Source organism: Nannospalax galili, unplaced genomic scaffold, assembly GCF_000622305.1.
Source record: "Nannospalax galili isolate Female #2095 unplaced genomic scaffold, S.galili_v1.0 scaffold336, whole genome shotgun sequence".
Taxonomy (NCBI): Eukaryota; Metazoa; Chordata; class Mammalia; order Rodentia; family Spalacidae; genus Nannospalax; species Nannospalax galili.
Genome location: NW_008343385.1, coordinates 6,544,308 through 6,562,166, shown reverse-complemented (window position 1 = coordinate 6,562,166; position 17,859 = coordinate 6,544,308). Strand labels below are relative to the sequence as shown.

The following is a 17,859-nucleotide window of genomic DNA, read 5'->3' as shown; positions in this document are numbered from 1 at the left end:
GGTTCTGGGAACAGAACCCGAGTCCTCTGCAAGAGCAAGTGGTGCTCTTAACTGCTGAGCCATCACTCCAGGCCCTATTTGTTTTAGTTTTCTTTGGGGGGGATGTCTTTTTGAGACAAGATCTCCCCATAGCCCTAGCTGGCCTGGAACTCACTATGACCAGGCTGGGAACTCACAGAGATCTGCCTACCTCTGCCTGGCTATTTTATTTTTTTAAAGTCATGATGTCATACATCCCAGGCTGGTCTTAAACTTGCTATGTTGTCAAGAAAGACTTGAACTTCTGATTTTGCTTCCACCTCCTGAGTGCTAGGGTTATAGGGCTTTGTGGATGTTAGGCAAGTACTCATCAATTACCTTACATTCCCAAACCCTCATTATATATTTCATGTAAAAAATTTTAAAAGCATGCAAGATATTTTCTTTTCAGCTTTGACTTTAAGTAACAATCTGAACCCTACGCTTATGTCCATCAACCGAGTCCTACCAAACTGTGGTAGAGAGTATAACTGGATACTATGCACCAACATGAGAAAGCTCTCCAGGTGCTAAAACAGAATTTCTTCAGCATTTAACATTAAATGACAAAAAAAAAAAAAAAAAAAAAAAAACCCTAAACCAAGGAAGAGTACTGTTTATGTTTTTAAGAGAAAAAAAAGTAAACATCTGTCTGCATGTGCATTATTTATCTCTGGAAGTGTTCACAAAAAATAATTAACATCTACTTCCATGGAGGGTTTAAACTATGGGGTTTAGACACTTACTCATTTTCTTCTGAATAGAAACCACATTATAGTTAAAATTGCAAACTGATACTCAGACCCTGTCTCAAAAAAGCCAACAACAACAACAAAAAAAAAACAACAAAAATTACAAAATGAAAATCACCCAAAACCAGTCTTTACCCACTTACTATATTATTTATGCATTAAATTAGCATTTTATTTTGGGTTTAAATGTCTATATATTAATGTAAAACTCTCATGGTAGAACAGACAAACCTGAAATATGGCACATCATGCTGGGGTTGAGACATCTGACCATTTACTTCAAGTGATGTGACTTCTTTAATCGAAAGGCAATTTGAATCTTTAGTAGTAGCTTCTTTTTGATTTAAGCCATGTTCTAAGAATTAAAGAACACATTACATATATAACTTAAAGCAGTGATTCCTAAAATGACATTCCTCACAAAAAGATATTAAAAATCCTTCAGTTTGATCAATGTTGAATTTTAAATTTTATTTCTGCCTTAACCATTTCAATTACATCTAATATGGCTGTCAATATGTGGATGTATGTGTTTGTGCATATGCTTCTGGAGGCCAGAGGTCAACCTGTCATGTTATTCCTCAGGCAATGTCCACCCATTCTTTTTTGAGACAGGCTCTGTTACTGGTCTGAAACGTGCCAAGCAAGCAGCCTAAGTGGGCCTGTCTTTGCCTCCCCGGTGTTGGATTACAAGTGCATGCCGCAACATCAAAATGTTTTTTTTTAAATTTTTAAAAATATAGTTTCCAGAGATAGAACTCAGATTCTCATGATTTGGAGGCAAGCACTTTTTGACAGAGCTATCTCCCCAGACCTTGTCAATATTTTTCATCTCCTCACACTGTTTTCTCTTTCCCCTCAATCTATAGTTTTCATTCCAGCTTTCTTTCTCCAAATATCCTTATCCACATTTCCCCGTTTTTCTTCAGACCCTGGTCATATCTGTGAACTACATGGTAAAAATGTGCTTGCTCCACACAAAGTTCTGTCAAAGTAAAATCTCAAATTAAAATACTGCACCTTTACCACAAACTGCGGCAGAGTCCAAAGCACATTGTAATTTATTTGAATCTTGCTGTACTGTACCAGTAGAGTAAGTTATAGATTTTCGCACCAAGAATTCTTTTGTTGCCTCTTGAGTTATATCACTAAAAACAGAAAAAAAAAAACATACTTCGTGAAAACATGAATTCCATACATAGGTAACTGAAGAATTTCAAAAGTATGTTGTTTTTAAAAACCTAGACTATTATAACTGTATTAATTCAACCGCGAACCTAAAAATTTTATAGCCACTTTTGAAAGAGATGTTATATTTGCTCTGGAAATTGTTATTGAGTATGTTAAAACTGTAAAGAAATGCTTCTTCTAAAAAAAAAAAAAAAAAAACAAACCACAAAACCTAGAATATTTTCTTTCCCTCTTTTTTTGAGACTAGGTCTCATTATGTAGCTCACAGAGGTGTTTTTATTTAATATATTTCTATTTAGTGACTCATAGGTGCAGTACAGTTTGAGGCACAAATGGACAGACTAATGAACAAAATTAAAGGCCTGGACTTCCTGAAGTGGATTCTGTGTCTTGGGGTAGGATGGTAAATAAATAAGACATGAATCTATATTACATCTACCTAGTGGTAACAGGCTGCAAAAAAAAAAAAAAAAGTAAATAAAGCAAAGTAAAGGAACCACACTATATAGAAATGGGCTCAGAAAGACCTAAAGAAAGAAATAGATCAGAGATGAGGGAAAAGAGAATAAGACAAGGGACAAGTGTGCCAGGATGCCTCTTCTGGGACTGGCTCTTTGCAGCAAGTCTTTACAATTTAACTCTTGCACAGCCTAGTAACCAAGTTACTTTTGTAATGTAGGGTTGTGTACTCACTCTGATTACATACTGTGTACTCAGCTTGTTTAGAATTAACTGACCCTTAAGAATAACATAATTAAAGGCATATGCTGGGCATGGTGACACATGCCTTGGAGCCCAGTACTCGGGAGGCAGAGGCAGGTGGATCTCTGTGAGTTCCAGGCCAACCTGGTCTACATAGCAAGTTCCAGGCCAGCTGGGGCTACAGGGAGACCCTGTTTCAAAAAGACCAAAACAAAGAATAACATTATCAACCCTACAGTGCTTTGTAATGCAAATGCCATTAACTCTTACAAGCTAAGCTGAATGCACAGTATTGACCACATACCATGTTCCCATTTCTCCCTCATGACTCATTTATGCCCGACTTAGAGCAATGTATGCCTGTGTAAAGTCTGGTAGCTGGACTTAAGAGCCCCGCTGAAAGCAGCAATGATGTTGAAAACAATGTGACCCCAACAAGAAATGTTAGAAGCAACATGTGGGCATAGGTTGCTAACATCTGTTTGTGGTTTTGTATGCTGGTTCTGTATGCAGTTCTGAGTCAGTAAGGTCAGAAAGACAACTTCCTCTTTTGTAGAACTCTTATCAAACACTGCTCATTCCTTTCCTATACCTTGTCTAATATCCTGTTTGATAAAAAGAAACGACATCTTCTGTTACAAGACAGTAAGAGAATAGTTCTGAGAAAAATCTTAGTACTTCAGAACAGATCAGGTTCATTCTTGGTTTACAAAACTCAAAGTTAGATAAAACCCTGTCTTACGAAGTGAGCTCTCTGCCACTGAGCCACTGTTTTCTGACCACAACATCTTGCTACGTAGCTGGGACTGGCCTCAAACTCTCAATTCTCTTCCTCAGATTCACAAATGACTTTCTATCTTTTTACAATGTTTATTCTAGGTGGGAAAAATTTAAAAAGCATTCATAGAAATAGCCATCTTCATTAAAGAACTACAATAGGATTCAAAGATACTGAAATTTTTGTTGTTTTTTTTTGTTCTTTTTGAGACAGGGTCTCCCTGTAGCCCCAGCTGGCCTGGAACTAACTCACTATGTAGACCAGACTGGCCTTGAACTCACAGAGATCTGCCTCCCTCAGCCTCCAGAGAGCTGGGATTAAAGGCATGCACTACCATCTCCAGCCAATGAAAATCTTTTAATGGAAGATAAAACACTCAATAGTCTTGGATGCTACTGAGTCATTTCTAATAATTTGTTGCTAGCTGGTCTTTGCAAAAGAACTTTGCCTTTAATTAAAAAAAATTCCAGCTGCCCCCTCCCCAACTTTGCAAATTATTTCCTGTTGATAAAGGAAGTTTTCTGAAAGGAAGGCAGGCAAAGAAAGCAGAGAGATCCTATTTAAACAAGCTACAGTATCGTGGCAATTCTCTTCTTATAAAAAATTTACTTTGGGGCTAGAGAGATGGATCAGCAGTTAAAAGCATGTGTTCTTCCAGAGAGCCAGAGTTCAATTCCCAGCACCCGTTACTGGGCAGCTCACAACTCCAGCTCTGGGAGCACTTGATGCCTCTGGCTTCCTCAGGTACCTGCATACACATACATCCTTATACACATCCACAAAATTTTAAAAAATCCTTAAAAAACTTCAGTTCAAGCTGGGTGTAGTGATATAAGCCTATATCCTAGCACTGAAGAAGCTGAGGCAGCCTAGGCTACATAGTATCTTATCACCACAAAAATAGTTTTTCTAGGAACTAAGGATATAGGCTTAGTAGCACAGTGGTAGAGCACTTATCTAGCATACACAAGACCCTAGGTTCAATCTCCAGCAGTACAAATATCTCAGTAAATAATTTTTAAGGGCTTATAACCCTTAAAGCTACTTATTAAAAGCAACAATCAACAAGTTATACTGAAAAAATTCATAGAAAATATCAAAACTATTAAAGACATTGCTATAGTCATCTGAAGAACTTTTCTCAAAAGAACAAATTTTTGTGATTTATAATTAGCACACTAAATTAAAAACATAGTGCAAAGGAGGGAAAAAAAGCACAGGCAAATCTAAGAAAGGCCTCTGTTACCCTTTTTAGTAAAGTGTATCATTAAGATTATTTGTGTGTGTTTAAAGATTCTGTCTTACTCTGGTTTCACAGGGTTCCAGTCATAACTGGGTGTCAAGAAAGCACTGGCACTTCGAGGAGTCATGGGTGCTACTTGATAGGTCTTCAGACCATCCAGTGGCTGAAACACAAAATCCTTAGGTGCAAAGGAGACCTTCCTTTTCATTTTTGCAGGATTTGTCTTCAGTACATTTTCCATTTCTGATAAGACTTCATCTGGATCCATTCCATTTGTTACACTGGTTTGTGAATCCAAAGTATTTTCATCATTGACTTTAGAAGAAATGACCTAGGCATAAACAAACAGAACAGAGCTGGAATTTCTCTTCTAAGAATGCATTCAACCTTTATCTTGTTTTTAAAAAGTTTGAAAATGTGATAGCTTATATTGATTGTAAGTTTGGCGGATAGAATTATCCTGTGAGAGGTTATCTAGATTAGATTAAATATGGTGGGTAGCACCATTCCTGTAGACTGAATAAAAAAGAGAAAGTGAGCACAGGCCTTCACTGCTCTCTGCCTCCTGGCTGCCTATGCAATGTGACCAATAACCTCAAGTTCCTGTCATGATGGACTATTAGTATCAACAAAAGTGAGCCAAAAATATATCCTTGCTGGGGCTGGAGATGGCTAAGTGGTTAAGAGCACTGACTGCTCCTGCAGAGGACCTGGGTTCAATTCCCAGCACCCACATGGTAGCTATGAACTGCCCTTAACTCCAGTTCCAGGGGAAGCCGAAGCCCTCTTCTGACCTCTGTGGCATTGCATGACACAGGTGCACTCACATACATGCAGGCAATACATTCATACACATAAAATAAAAATAATAAAATATTTAAAAACATACACACACACACATACACACACCCTTGCTCCCTTAAGTTGCTTTTGTTCAGGGTACTTTATCACAGCAACAGGGAATGTAACTAAGATAACATCTGATGTACATAATGGGATAAAAAATAGATACAATTAAAAATATATTCATGAACTCAGAGGACTGGGTATACTAAACTACTGCTATAATTCAGAGAGAACCAACCTTTATTTATTTACTTTATTTATTTATTCTTGGTCTTTTTTGAGACAGAGTCTCCCTATAGACCCAGCTGGCCTGGAACTCACTATGTAAACCATGCTGGCCTTGAACCCACAGACATCTGCCTGCACAGGCCTGGGATTAAAGGTGTGTGCAACCATGCCCAGCTAGAGAGCCAATCTTTATTAAAGGAACAAGTTACACCTTGTAGATATTAGAACAAATTAACATATACTGAAACTGGGATGGGGCTGGAGAGATGGCTCAGCAGTTAAGAGTACTGGCTGCTCTTGCAGAGGACCAGGGGTCGGTTCCCTGCACCCACCTGGCAGCTAACAACCATCTTCCAATGTCCTCTCTGCCCTCTGTAGGCAGTGCCTTCATGTGGTGCACTTACATACATGCAGGCAAAACACTCATACACAGAAGTAGGAAAAAAAAAAATCAACTAACATACACACCTTTTTAACAAAATTACATGGATAATCACTATGGCTTGAGAATCAGAAATCTAATATTAGATGACACCTATTCTAGAAGACCAAATCTTTAAAAAAAAAAAAAAAATCTTAGATTGCTGAGCATGGTTACACATACCTTGATCCTAGCACTCCCTGAAGTCCCAATTGGCCTAGAATTCACTATATAGACCAGGCTGGCCTCTACCTAACAGAGATCTCCCTAATTCTGGGATCAAAGGTGTGCACTACCATGCCTGGCTCCTGGATAAGAATTTTTTTTTTGGGGGGGGGGCGGGGCTTTTTGAGACAAGGTCTTCCTGTAGTTAGATAGCCTGGATTCACTATGGAGACCAGGCTGGCCTCGAAATCACAGAGATCCACCTGCCTCTGCCTCCAAAATGCTGGGACTAAAGGCGTGCCCAGCCCTGGATAAGAATTTTAAGTGGTAGTATTGTCTTCTGGCTAGTTAGTCAGTATAAGTTAAAAATAATTATAACCTTTAGGGGAAAATAAATCTTAAAGGGAAGCCCAGTTGGGTTATAAGGATTTACACTGTATTTCCTCTTTTGGAAGACCTACATTTGTTTTCTTTTCATGAGGTTTCTTACTCTTCAGTGTAACTTTTATTTTTTAGAATTTTAGGAGTGTCTCGCCTGGAGGTTAAATGCACCACATGCATGCCTGGTACCTGCAGAGACCAGAAAAGGGCACTGGATTCCCTGGAACTGGAGTTAAGAATTCAGGTCCTCTCCAAGAGCAGCCAATAGTCTTAATGGCTAAGTCATCTCTCCAGTTCTTTGTAATTTTTAAAAATTTACACGTGTGGACATCAAAGGACAACTTGTAGGAGTTGGTCCTCTCCTTTCACCACGTAGATTCTGAGGATCAAATTCAGGTGGTAAGTCTTAGCGGCAAGTGCGTTCACCCACTGAACCGTCTCTTTTTCTGAGGATCTTATTATACAGTGCTAGATGCTGTCAAAACACTAGCTTATTTAATTCTTAAAACTACTCTGTGTAGGAATTCTATGTTAGAGATAAACTGAAATTACATAGCATGCCCACATTATGCAGCTAATTGGAAGCATAGACAATATTCAAACCCAGGTCTAGTTGAATCCTAAGTCAACACATTTCGCCCTATCAACTGGTTCTTGCAAAACTGTTTCTCAGCTGTGTTTGTGTTATTTTCCATTTTCTTTCTGTTGCCCAGATGCTTTCTCTACTTATAAAACTGAGACTAAGATACCTGAAAAACAACAGTAACAATAAATCCTTGTGATGTGCCCTTACAGTTCAAGAGGTTTTAGCACACATGTAGGTTAACTTTCTGCAGCAGTCTGTATACTTAATTTGAATTTTATGAAAGTAGCAATAAGATTTCAAAGCACTTAGAAATAAACACGTTGTGCTCTTGCCTTGTCTGGCTTTGTATCTATCTTCTTGCCAGGTCTTCCTTTACTTGGTACCTTTGTTTCTGGTTCATTATCTAAAATAAAAATGAAATAAGATATTCAATTTTAAATAGACAGATAATGCTACACTGAAATTACTAGGTAATTTGGAATAGAAAAAAGGGTAAAAATAGGAATGCATATCTATAAGAATTTTTATGATTATATGATAAACGGGAATAAAAACAAATGAAATTTCCTGACAAGCATAGGCCATCTGTTTTCCAAAACAAAGGTGTTTATGTTTTACCTTTTTCTTCTGAATACCAAATACCTATTATAGACAAGAAAACAGAAAAGTATCAAGAACAACAACGAAAGGCTGGCATGGTGGCTCATGTCTGTAATTCTAGCACTTAGGAGGCTGAGACAGCAGGATCATGAGTGCCAGGCTAGCCTCAGCTACACAGGGAGAACTTGTCTCAAAAAAACCAGACTGGATGCCAGGCATGGTGGTGCATACCTTTAATCCCAGCACTTAGGAGGCAGAGGCAGGTGGATGTTTGTGAGTTCGAGGCCAGCCTGGTCTACATAGTTCCAGGACAGCTGGGGCTACAGGGAAACCCTGTCTCAAAAAAGAAAAAGAAAAAGAAAGGAAAAGAAAAACAAACAAACAAACAAACAGAAAAACAGACTGGAAAGATAGCTCAGTTGGTAAAGTACTTGCTTCACAAGCATGGGGACCAAGTTCCAATCCCAGCACCTACTTGTTATCTCTGACAGATGAATCCCTGGAGCTTGACAACTAGTTAGTCTAGCTGAATTGCTGAGCACCCCAAATGCTACCCAGTCTCAAAAAATAAGGTGAAGACTAACTGAAGAAGATACTCAGTGACCTCTGGCACGTACACAGGCACACTCGCACACACATGCACACACACTTACCCATGATTCCATTCCCAATTTGATACTTTAGCATATGCTTCCAATTTTCTTTTATATTAACATAATTATTTTTCAGTCATGACACTATTGTTCAGTTTGATTTTTTTCTGTAATGTATTTTGTAAATTTATTTAATATTTTTATTATTTTTATTTTATGTGTATGTGTGTATTGCCTGCATGTAGGTAAGTGCACCTGTGTTGTACAATGCCCGTAACAGAAGAGATTGTCAGATTCCCTGGAACTGGAGTTACAGACAGCTGTTAGCTGTCATGTGGGTGTTGGGATTTGAACCCAGGTCTTCTATAAGAACAGTCAGTGTTCTTAACCACTGAGCCATCTCTCCAGCCCCTTATTTTCTTTTTCTTTTGAGATTGAGTCTCACTATGTAGCCCTGGCTGGCCCAGAACTCGTTATGTAGACAAGGCTGCCCTCAACTCACAGAGATCTACTTGCCTCTGCTTCTTGAGTGCTGGCATTAAAGGTATGCACCACCAGGCCTGGCTAAATGTGTATCAATATACAGACACCTACAGTGTGTGTGTGTTTCTGCCTGTCACCACAGGGGTAGAGGTCAGAAGACAATATTCAGGAATTAGTTCTCCTCCACAATGGATTCCAAGGACTGAACTCGGTGATCAGGCTTTCTTTCCAAGCGCTTTTGCCTGATGAGCCATCTCACTTGCTCCCCTTGGCCTGTTTTTTATTGTTTGCTTAATACACCATGAACCCTTACACCAAGTGTACACTGGCAGTACTGTCCTTGGCAGCGGCATTGTGGTTTATCAAGCGAGATTTATTTGGGCCACCAGTTTTTCACTCTGAAGCCGTGCTTTTCAGTTCAGTTGCTTCAACATTTTAGCACCCACCATTTGGTAACTATTTCAGAGCACGGAGCCCAATTTCAGGATTGGAGCCACCCACTCCCATCACTCCTGCTCAGAGAAGCACAAGATGGTTTAAAACATTAAATACAAAAACTTCAAGGGCCCAAACATTCTAGTTCAGTCACTGATATGAAATAGTTCTTACCATGAACAGCTCTCATGACTGGTTTCCTTGTTGTGGTAGATGAGACTGTTCTGGCAATTTCCTTTGTCATTTGAGTAGCAGAGCGAGTCACCCTCCCTGATGTGGACACTATGGGCTGCACAACTATGGGAAAAATAATCTAATCAAATATCTTTTGTCATTAATAAAATATTATTGTGAAGGCACCAAGTTTATAATAACTATTCATATTCCTACCTTTTTTCTCTTTGTCCAGTACTTTCTTTTCAGACGTCTGTCTTTGCCCAGAATGGACTGCTCGAACAGCATTTCTATTATCAGTCTATTAAGAGATTAGGAGTTTTGTGATTTAATTGTATAATAAATCAAATCACACTTTTAAACTGTAAAATGATCTCTAAAGGATCAGGAATTCAAGGCCAGCCACAACTACATAAGGAGTTTGGGCTGTATGAGACCCTGCCTCAAAAAACCCCACAAAATATATTTCCTTATATATTCTTTTTAGAATTCTAGAATATAGAAAATACTAATAACTAATGTCCTCCCCATCCCCACCCCAGTGCGATGAGGCCTTGCTGTGTTGCCCAGGCTGGTCTCAAATTCATCTGCTTAAGCTATTCTCCTGCCTCAGCCTTATGAAGAGCTGTGAATACAGGCCATGTGCATCATGCCCCAAGTTATTAAAAATAGTCAACCCTAACTATCTGATGGTCCTTAAACATTCTAGATATGTTTTTACTTCAAGAACTTGGTGAGGCATGCCTTTAACTCTACACTTAAGAGACAGAAGCAGGTAGATCTCTGTGAGTTCCAGGCCAACCAAAATACGCCCAAAATCAAAAACCAAAAAAAAAGAGAACTTGGGGGAGGAGGTGGCTAGAGATTTAGCTCAGTGGTAGTGGTAGAATTTTCTCCCTGGGTTGTAGGATTCCCAGCAAAACAAAAAACAACAAAAACCTTTAATTTCCACATTTACATTTCTGTTAGCTAGAAAGCTTTTTCCTATGGCTCACTCATCCACTTTCTTTAAGACTTTACCCCATCTCAATAAAGGAACTCCCTGACTGCTCCAATTACAATTTTACTTCATACTTACTGTTAGGGTTCAGACACACAGCAGCCCCACCCCCTCACCAAGAGGGCCTCATGGTTCCGCAATCTCGAGTAAAGCACCTTGGTCTTTGAAATCAAAAGCAGACTTTTCTCCAGTTTGGCCAGCACAGAAGGCTTCCCCTTTGATCTCTAAAGGGGGCAGGTTTTAACAACCCCCCCACCCCCCAATCTTTAAAAAAAAATATCTTCCTGCCTTCTGCACCTCCCAGAAGCCTCTCCCTATAAAAGACCCTAGCTCATGGCCCAGGGGTAGACATTTTCCCTACCTGGAAGGGAATCTGTCCCATGTGTTCCTTTGTTAATAAACTCTATTCCGCTGGAGTTTTATCTGTGTCCTGGTGCTTTCTCCCAATCAACCTCACCTACTTCATCTATCACTTATTACCACCTTCCTTCTTTTTAAATCTCCATAATCTTTATAACCAACCAACATACTATATATTGATTTTATTTCCAGTCTATATGTAAGCTGCATAAAGCCAGAGATTTTTGCTCATTACGGTATCCCAGAACTAGAATAGTTCCAACATGGTAGTGACTCAAATCTATTAAACACATGAAATGCAGCCTCCTTCCTGATCAAGTCACACTCTCTCTTCTTAACACTTCATTCCCTCCTAACCTTCATCTGTATTTAGAAGACTCAGAAATTCATCAACCCCATTCCTGCTCTGTTTTTCATAACTAGATGCATTTCATCCAGTTGATTCAGAATGCATAGCAGCAGCACAGTAAACAGTGACACAGAGATGGATTCTGGTATAGATTTCTTATGGTATAGAAGGCAAAAAATATAGTGAAAATTTTCCTAGTATCTAGCCCCAAACTCCTCTAACTCACCATTAATTTTTGTGCCTATCAATTCAAGTAAATAAATCACTATATTTACACCTAATTTTATATTTTAAATGAACTAAAAATTTTTGAGGGAAAAAAAGGGTAAAATATATTATTTTAGTAACAATTACACTCAACTATACCTTAGTGTGTTCCATTTGGTCTTTGGTCTTTGATCTTGTAATCCGTACATTAGATGGGAAAGCCTTTAAATAGTCCAAAAAAGATCAGGTTATTTAAAAAAAAACTGACAAAATTTAATCCATGTCACAGCTTAAAATTAAGTATTTTGCTGGGTGTGATGGTGCAAGCCTTTAATCCCAGCACTCAGGAGGCAGAGGGTTAGGGATCTCTGTGAGTTCAAGGCCAGCATGGTCCATAGTGGAGTTCCAGGCCAGCTGGGGCCACAGAGAAACCCTGTCTCAAAAAGACCAAAATAAATAAATTAATTAAATTAAATGTTTTGTTTTATTGAGACGAGATTTCACCATGTAGCCCCAGCTGGCCTGGAACTCACTATGTAGACCAGGCTGACCTCCAACTCATAGAAATCCACCTGCCTCTGCCTCCAAAGTATTGAGATTAAAGATATGTGCCACCACATCCAACTTAAATTTTGTCCTTTACAATTTATGGCATAAAGACACTTACTAACTTAAATTCCTGTTTTTTAGTTTCAGAATAAAAGGAACCAATTCTCTATTTTAAGTTAAAAATCATAAATTGACCTTTTTTGGCTCAGTTTTCAGAGTCTTCTGGTAAAGAAAGCCAGGCACCTCAGGTCTATACAGACCCACTTTAAATACTTCTCGCTTAGCTTTCTCTCGCTGTTCTTTTAGTTTTTGAAGTTGCTTTTCCTCTTTGTATTTTTGGAGCATCTGCTTTCGTTGATCACTTAAAACAGTTTTCACTGACCCTAAAGGGGGAGGAGGGAAATCAAACAAAGTATATAAAAACATTTTAGATAAAAAGTTACAGTAAATTTCTAAAGAAAAGATTTATTTTAAACTAACTTCAATTGCTAAAAAATGCTTTTAATAGCTTAATCCTTAACTCTAGTCATAAGCTTTTTAATTTTAAAAATTTATTTATTTTTATTTTACGTGTATGAATGTTTTGCACTCATGCATGCAATGCCCAAAGAGGCCAGAAGAGGGTGTCAGATCCTCTGGAACTGAAGTTATGGTTGGTAACAATCATGTGGGTGCTGGAACTGAACCCAGGTCCTCTGCAAGAGCAGTCAGTGTTCTTAACCCGCTGACCCATCTCTCCAGCATACCATAAGTAATTCATCCTCTAGTCATTTTGAAACTTCTACTACTCGTGTATGCCTTCATTTGCTCGATTAAAAAAAATTATGTTTTATGGGTGAGAGGAGCACACGTATGTACAGAGGTCAGAAAAAACTTCTGAGAGTTGGTTCTCTCCTTCCACCTCATTGAGGCAGGGCCTCTTGTTCCTGTTTTAGTGTATTCTAGGCTAGTTAGTCTCTCAAGCTTCTTGTCTCTACTCCTCATTTCACCACAGGAGTGCTAGATTACAGGTGTGTGCCACTGCACTGGCTGTTCATGTGGGGTCCAAGATGGGAACTCAGGTCATAAGGCTTATACCAAAAGTGCTTTTACCTGCTGAGCCATCTCCTCCATCCCATTTGCTTAAATGTTTATTAACTGTATGCTATGCACTAGACATGTACTACCTCATTTTAAAATTAATGTGCATCATAGCTAGCCTATAATGCTCCTGCCATACAAAACAGGGCTGACCTGGGTCACCAAGAATATTTTGGAAATGATGGAGGCTAATTTCCAAGGCTGGTGCAGCTTATGTCTCACTCTGTCTTAAATCACTGTCCTAGTTTGGCTTCCCTATTGCTGTGATAAAACACTGATCAAAACCAACTTGGAGGTGGCTGGAGAGATGGCCCAGCAGTTAGGGGCACTGATTGCTCTTGCAGAAGACCTGGATTTGGTTTCCAGCAGCAACATGGCCATTAACAACCACCTAAAACTCCAGGCATGTCTGACACCCTCTCCTGGCCTCTATGGGCACTGCATATGTGGTATGCTTACATACATGCAGACAAAAACACTCATATACAAAAATTTTTTTAAAAAATTTAAAAACCAACTTGGGAAGGAGAGGGTTTCTTTGGTTTACACACCCCGATCACAGTTCATTCTGTGGGAAGCCTCAGCAGGAACTTAGCACAAGAATCTGGAGGCAGCAAATGAAGCAGACCACTAAGGAACACTGCTCACTGGCTTGCTCTCCCAGCTGTGCTCAATCTGCTTTCTTGGCAGGACCATCGGTCCAGAGGTGGCTCCATCCAGCGGGCTGGGCCCTCTGGATCAGAAAATACCTCAAAGACATGCCTTTAAGCCAGCCTAATAGAGGAAATTCCCCACTGAGGCTCCCTCTTCCCAGGTGTGTCAAGTTGACAAATGAAGCTACCCAGCACAATCACTACTTCTGGGGGAAGCAGGCCAGGAGGAATCTGAAGGAGACTCAAGCAGTTCTATGAGATGTTCACATGACAAAGAACTAAGACCTCCTGCCAAAAGCCAGCATGACTTGTTTGTTCTGTGTGAGTCATCCTGTAAGCAGACACCCCAATCTCAGTCAAGCCTCCAAGGTGCTTCTTTGCACACTGACAAGCTACCTCCAGAACTACCTTGCTAAGCTGTACTAATTTCTGATCCACAAAAATGGCATGAAAAAAAACAAATGCTGCTACTGTCTTAAGCCACTTCGTTTTGGGGTAACTTCTGTAACTATATTTGTTATTTATTTTAAGAGATGCACTCCACTCCTGTCCACATACTCAAGGACATTTTAGTAGTGTCCTCGGAACTATCTTTTCCTATGGCCTGAATTGCTGCCATCATGAAATGCATTAACTCGCATTACTATCTCCCAACTCATCCAGCTATGTCTTCATTTTTCTAGTTCTGTCTAAAGCAAGAATTATCTATAACTCTATTTCCTTATTTCTAATTTTTGCATATGCTCAGTGATTTTTTTTTCAAAATTATGAAAATATTCGAATGTATACACAAGCAGAATATAACAAATCTCAATTCATCACCTGGATTCAAAAATAATTCAAAACTTTTGCTGCACTCATTTTTGTTTGGGCTTTTAAAGTGTTTTTTTTTTTTGTTTTTTTTTTTTAAATTTTATGTGTATGAGTGTTTGGACTGCATGTATATAAGTGCACCTGTGTCATGCAATGCCAGCACAGGCCAGAAGAGGGCATCTGATTCATGAAACTAGAGTTAGATAGTTGTCAGCCATCATGTGGGTGCTGGGAACAGAACCCAGGTCACCTGCAAGAGCAGCCAGTGCTCTTTTAACTGCTGAGCCATTTCTCCAACACCCCCACCCCATTTTTTTTTGAGACAGGGTTTCCCAGTAGCCCTAGCTAGCCTGAAACTTGCTATGTAGATGAGGCTAGCCTGGATTTCACAGAGATCCACCTGCTTCTGCCTCTTGCATTCTGGGATTAAAGGCTTGTACTTGTTTATTTTTAATTTTTTTAATTTTGTGTGTATGTGTATATTGCCTGCATGTAGGTAAGTGCACCCATGTCATACAATGCCTGCGGAGGACAGAAGAGACTGTTGGATCCCCTGGAAATGGAGTTATGGACAGTTGTTAGCGACCATGTAGGTGCTGGGATTCAAACCCAGGTCTTCTGAAAAAACAGTCAGTGTTCTTATCCACTAAGCCATCTCTCCAGCCACGTACTTGTTTATTTTAAAGAAATTCTACTCATGAGATTCCATGTGCTCCCCACCCCAAAATTAGACATTTCCATTCAAAATCACAATACTCCATCACATCTAACAAAATTAACAGTAGTTCCTCATTATCTATGACAGAGGCTATATTTAAACTTCCTTATTCACTTCTTTTCTTGGGGCTGGAGAGATGGCTCAGCAGTTAAGAGCACTGGCTACTCTTGCAGAGACCCTGGATTTGGTTACACGGTGACTAACAACAGTCCTTAACTCTAGTTCCAGGGGATTTGATGCCTTCTTCTGGCCTCTATGGTCACTGCACCCACAGGCACACTTACATGCAGGCAATACACTCATATACACAAAATAAAAATTAAAACAATTTTTTAAAAAGGTCTTGAGGTTGGAGAAATTACTGGCTGCTCTTCTGGAGTACCCAGGCTTGGTTTCTAGCACCCATATGGCAGCTAACAACCACCTGTAACCCCAGTTCCAGGGGATCAGACATCCTCTTCTGATCTCTGTGGGCAACGCATGACATGGGTGCACTTACATACATGCAGGCAATACACTGATATACAAAAAATAAAAAAGTAATAAAATAATAAAAAAAAGTTCATGACTCAGGCCCTGTGATCAATCCTTAGCATTATGCAAACAAAACCAAACTGAAACTAAAGAATAACAACAGAAACAATTTTTGAGATGGCTATCCTTCATATACAAGATCAGATAACAGCCTTCATCACTAGGTAGGACTGCAATGAATGTGAATAAACCAACTCTCTGAAGTAAGTCTTCTATCAGCCACTACCTCCCTATCCTGGGTATATCTTGTAGTATATCCTGGGATTTACTACCATTTGTTATGTCATTACTTTACAAATGTATTGCTCTTTGTTCTGAAAAGCACAAAAGCATTATAATTTAGTCATTTCTTTGGTCTCACTCTCTTATGAAGACCCCCATTAAAATTTATAACCTCTTTATGCTTTTCTAGTCATCAGCTCTTGGATTAACTAGGTTTTTAAGACACAGTCCAAAAGCCCATATAAGTGAAGGGAGGGGCACTAGATGGCCTACTTTTTTTTTTTGTTTCTTGTTTTTCACACCTCCACGTTGTTTTTTTAAAGTATTTTATTTCTTATTTTTATTTTATGTGTATGAGTGTACTGCCTGCATGTATGTGAGTGCACCCGTGTCGTGCAATGCCGTGGAGGTCAGAAGAGGGCTTCAGATTCCCCTGGAACTGGAGTTAAGGACAATTCATAGCCGCCATGTGGGTGTTGGGAATCGAACCCAGGTCCTCTGCAAGAGCAGTCAGTGTTCTTAACTGCTGAGCCATCTCTCCAGCCCCGACCTCCACATTTTTATATGAAGTAGAAACTGCATCTAAGGGTCTTATTAGACTCAAGTTTGATCTTTGGGGCAAGATTATGTCCTGGGCACTGCCTCCATTCTCTTCTGAACCAATTCCAATCTGGCTTTCCTTCCTCTATTTCACTAAACTCAGGATCACCAGTACTCTCCAACAGGGGTAAAATTCAAATTCTCACTCCTAATATTGACTTAAAAAGTGGTACCAGCAGTCAGTTTATTGGTCCCTTCAATGTGCATCTTTTCACTTGGTTTCCATGGGAGCCGTTCCTCTAGCCACCCTCTATACTTTGCACAAGCCCTCAGTTATTTGCTTGATTCCCTTCATGTGCCAGAATGCTTACTTTCTTTCTCTCCTCTCTCTCAGGAACTCTGGGAAACCACATCCAGTCTTTCAGACTCAAGTATCAAAACAATCAAGAACTTGAGTTTGTCTTTATGTTCAGCTCCGATTTCCCCTAACTCATTTCCCCTTCTAACAGGCATCACAAATTTAACATGTCCGAATCTGAACTCTTATTTTATCACAGCCTCCTAAAACTATTTGTTTTCTACAATTTATTAAATAGTCACTTTATATTCTAGTTACTCTCAGACAAAAAATTTCTTTTTAGACTCTCCCATGATTCTATGCCCTTTTTCATTTCCTAGATAGGTTATTCTTTTCTCTCTCCAGACTACTAGCCCATTTCTTTTGACCTTCAAACATGTACTTTTGACCTCATGTAAAGAACAAAAATGAAACAACAAAACAAAAAACCTGCAACTGTTTTGTCTAGTTGTTTTCTCACTTACATTTTTTTCAGAATCATACAAAAAAATTGCTAAATCTAGAGGGAAGCTGGACTGGATGGTACAGGCTCTAATCCCAGCGCTCAGAAAGCAGAAGCAGGACTTTGGGCTGAAGGGCAGCTTGGGCTACATGACATGTTCCATGCCAGCCTGGATAAAGCAGAACACAATCTTTTCGCCTAATGTCATTCTTTACAGAATCAATTAAGTTCAAATGTATTGAGTGCATATGCCACACTGATCCTGAAGAAATATTACAAACTGAAGCAGTGAATACCGAACAATCTGATACCTCATTTCTCTATAATACTCCTAGGGCCTAGCAAAATGGCTCAGTGCTTGCCAAACAAGCCTGACTACCCGAGTTTGATCCTTGGAACTCACCTAAAGGTGGAAGGAGAGAAATAAAGTTGTCTTCT

General features: G+C 39.3%; 1 protein-coding gene across 2 annotated transcripts in view; it reads right to left on the bottom strand.

Moving 5' to 3' along the window:
• Positions 1–17,859, bottom strand: part of Dlgap5 (DLG associated protein 5) — a 56,378-nt gene that overhangs the window by 37,693 nt on the left and 826 nt on the right. The window contains exons 2-9 of one of the 2 annotated variants that reach the window (XM_008839589.2): positions 12,257–12,444; positions 11,672–11,734; positions 9,813–9,897; positions 9,597–9,719; positions 7,644–7,714; positions 4,747–5,015; positions 1,791–1,918; positions 1,002–1,125 (exon numbers count right to left, since the gene is read on the bottom strand). In XM_008839589.2, coding sequence (XP_008837811.1) covers positions 1,002–1,125; positions 1,791–1,918; positions 4,747–5,015; positions 7,644–7,714; positions 9,597–9,719; positions 9,813–9,897; positions 11,672–11,734; positions 12,257–12,444 — 1,051 coding nt within the window. Of the gene's footprint in view, positions 1–1,001; positions 1,126–1,790; positions 1,919–4,746; positions 5,016–7,643; positions 7,715–9,596; positions 9,722–9,812; positions 9,898–11,671; positions 11,735–12,256; positions 12,445–17,859 lie in introns of those variants that run through there. The other variant, XM_029566678.1, reaches the window with a different exon arrangement.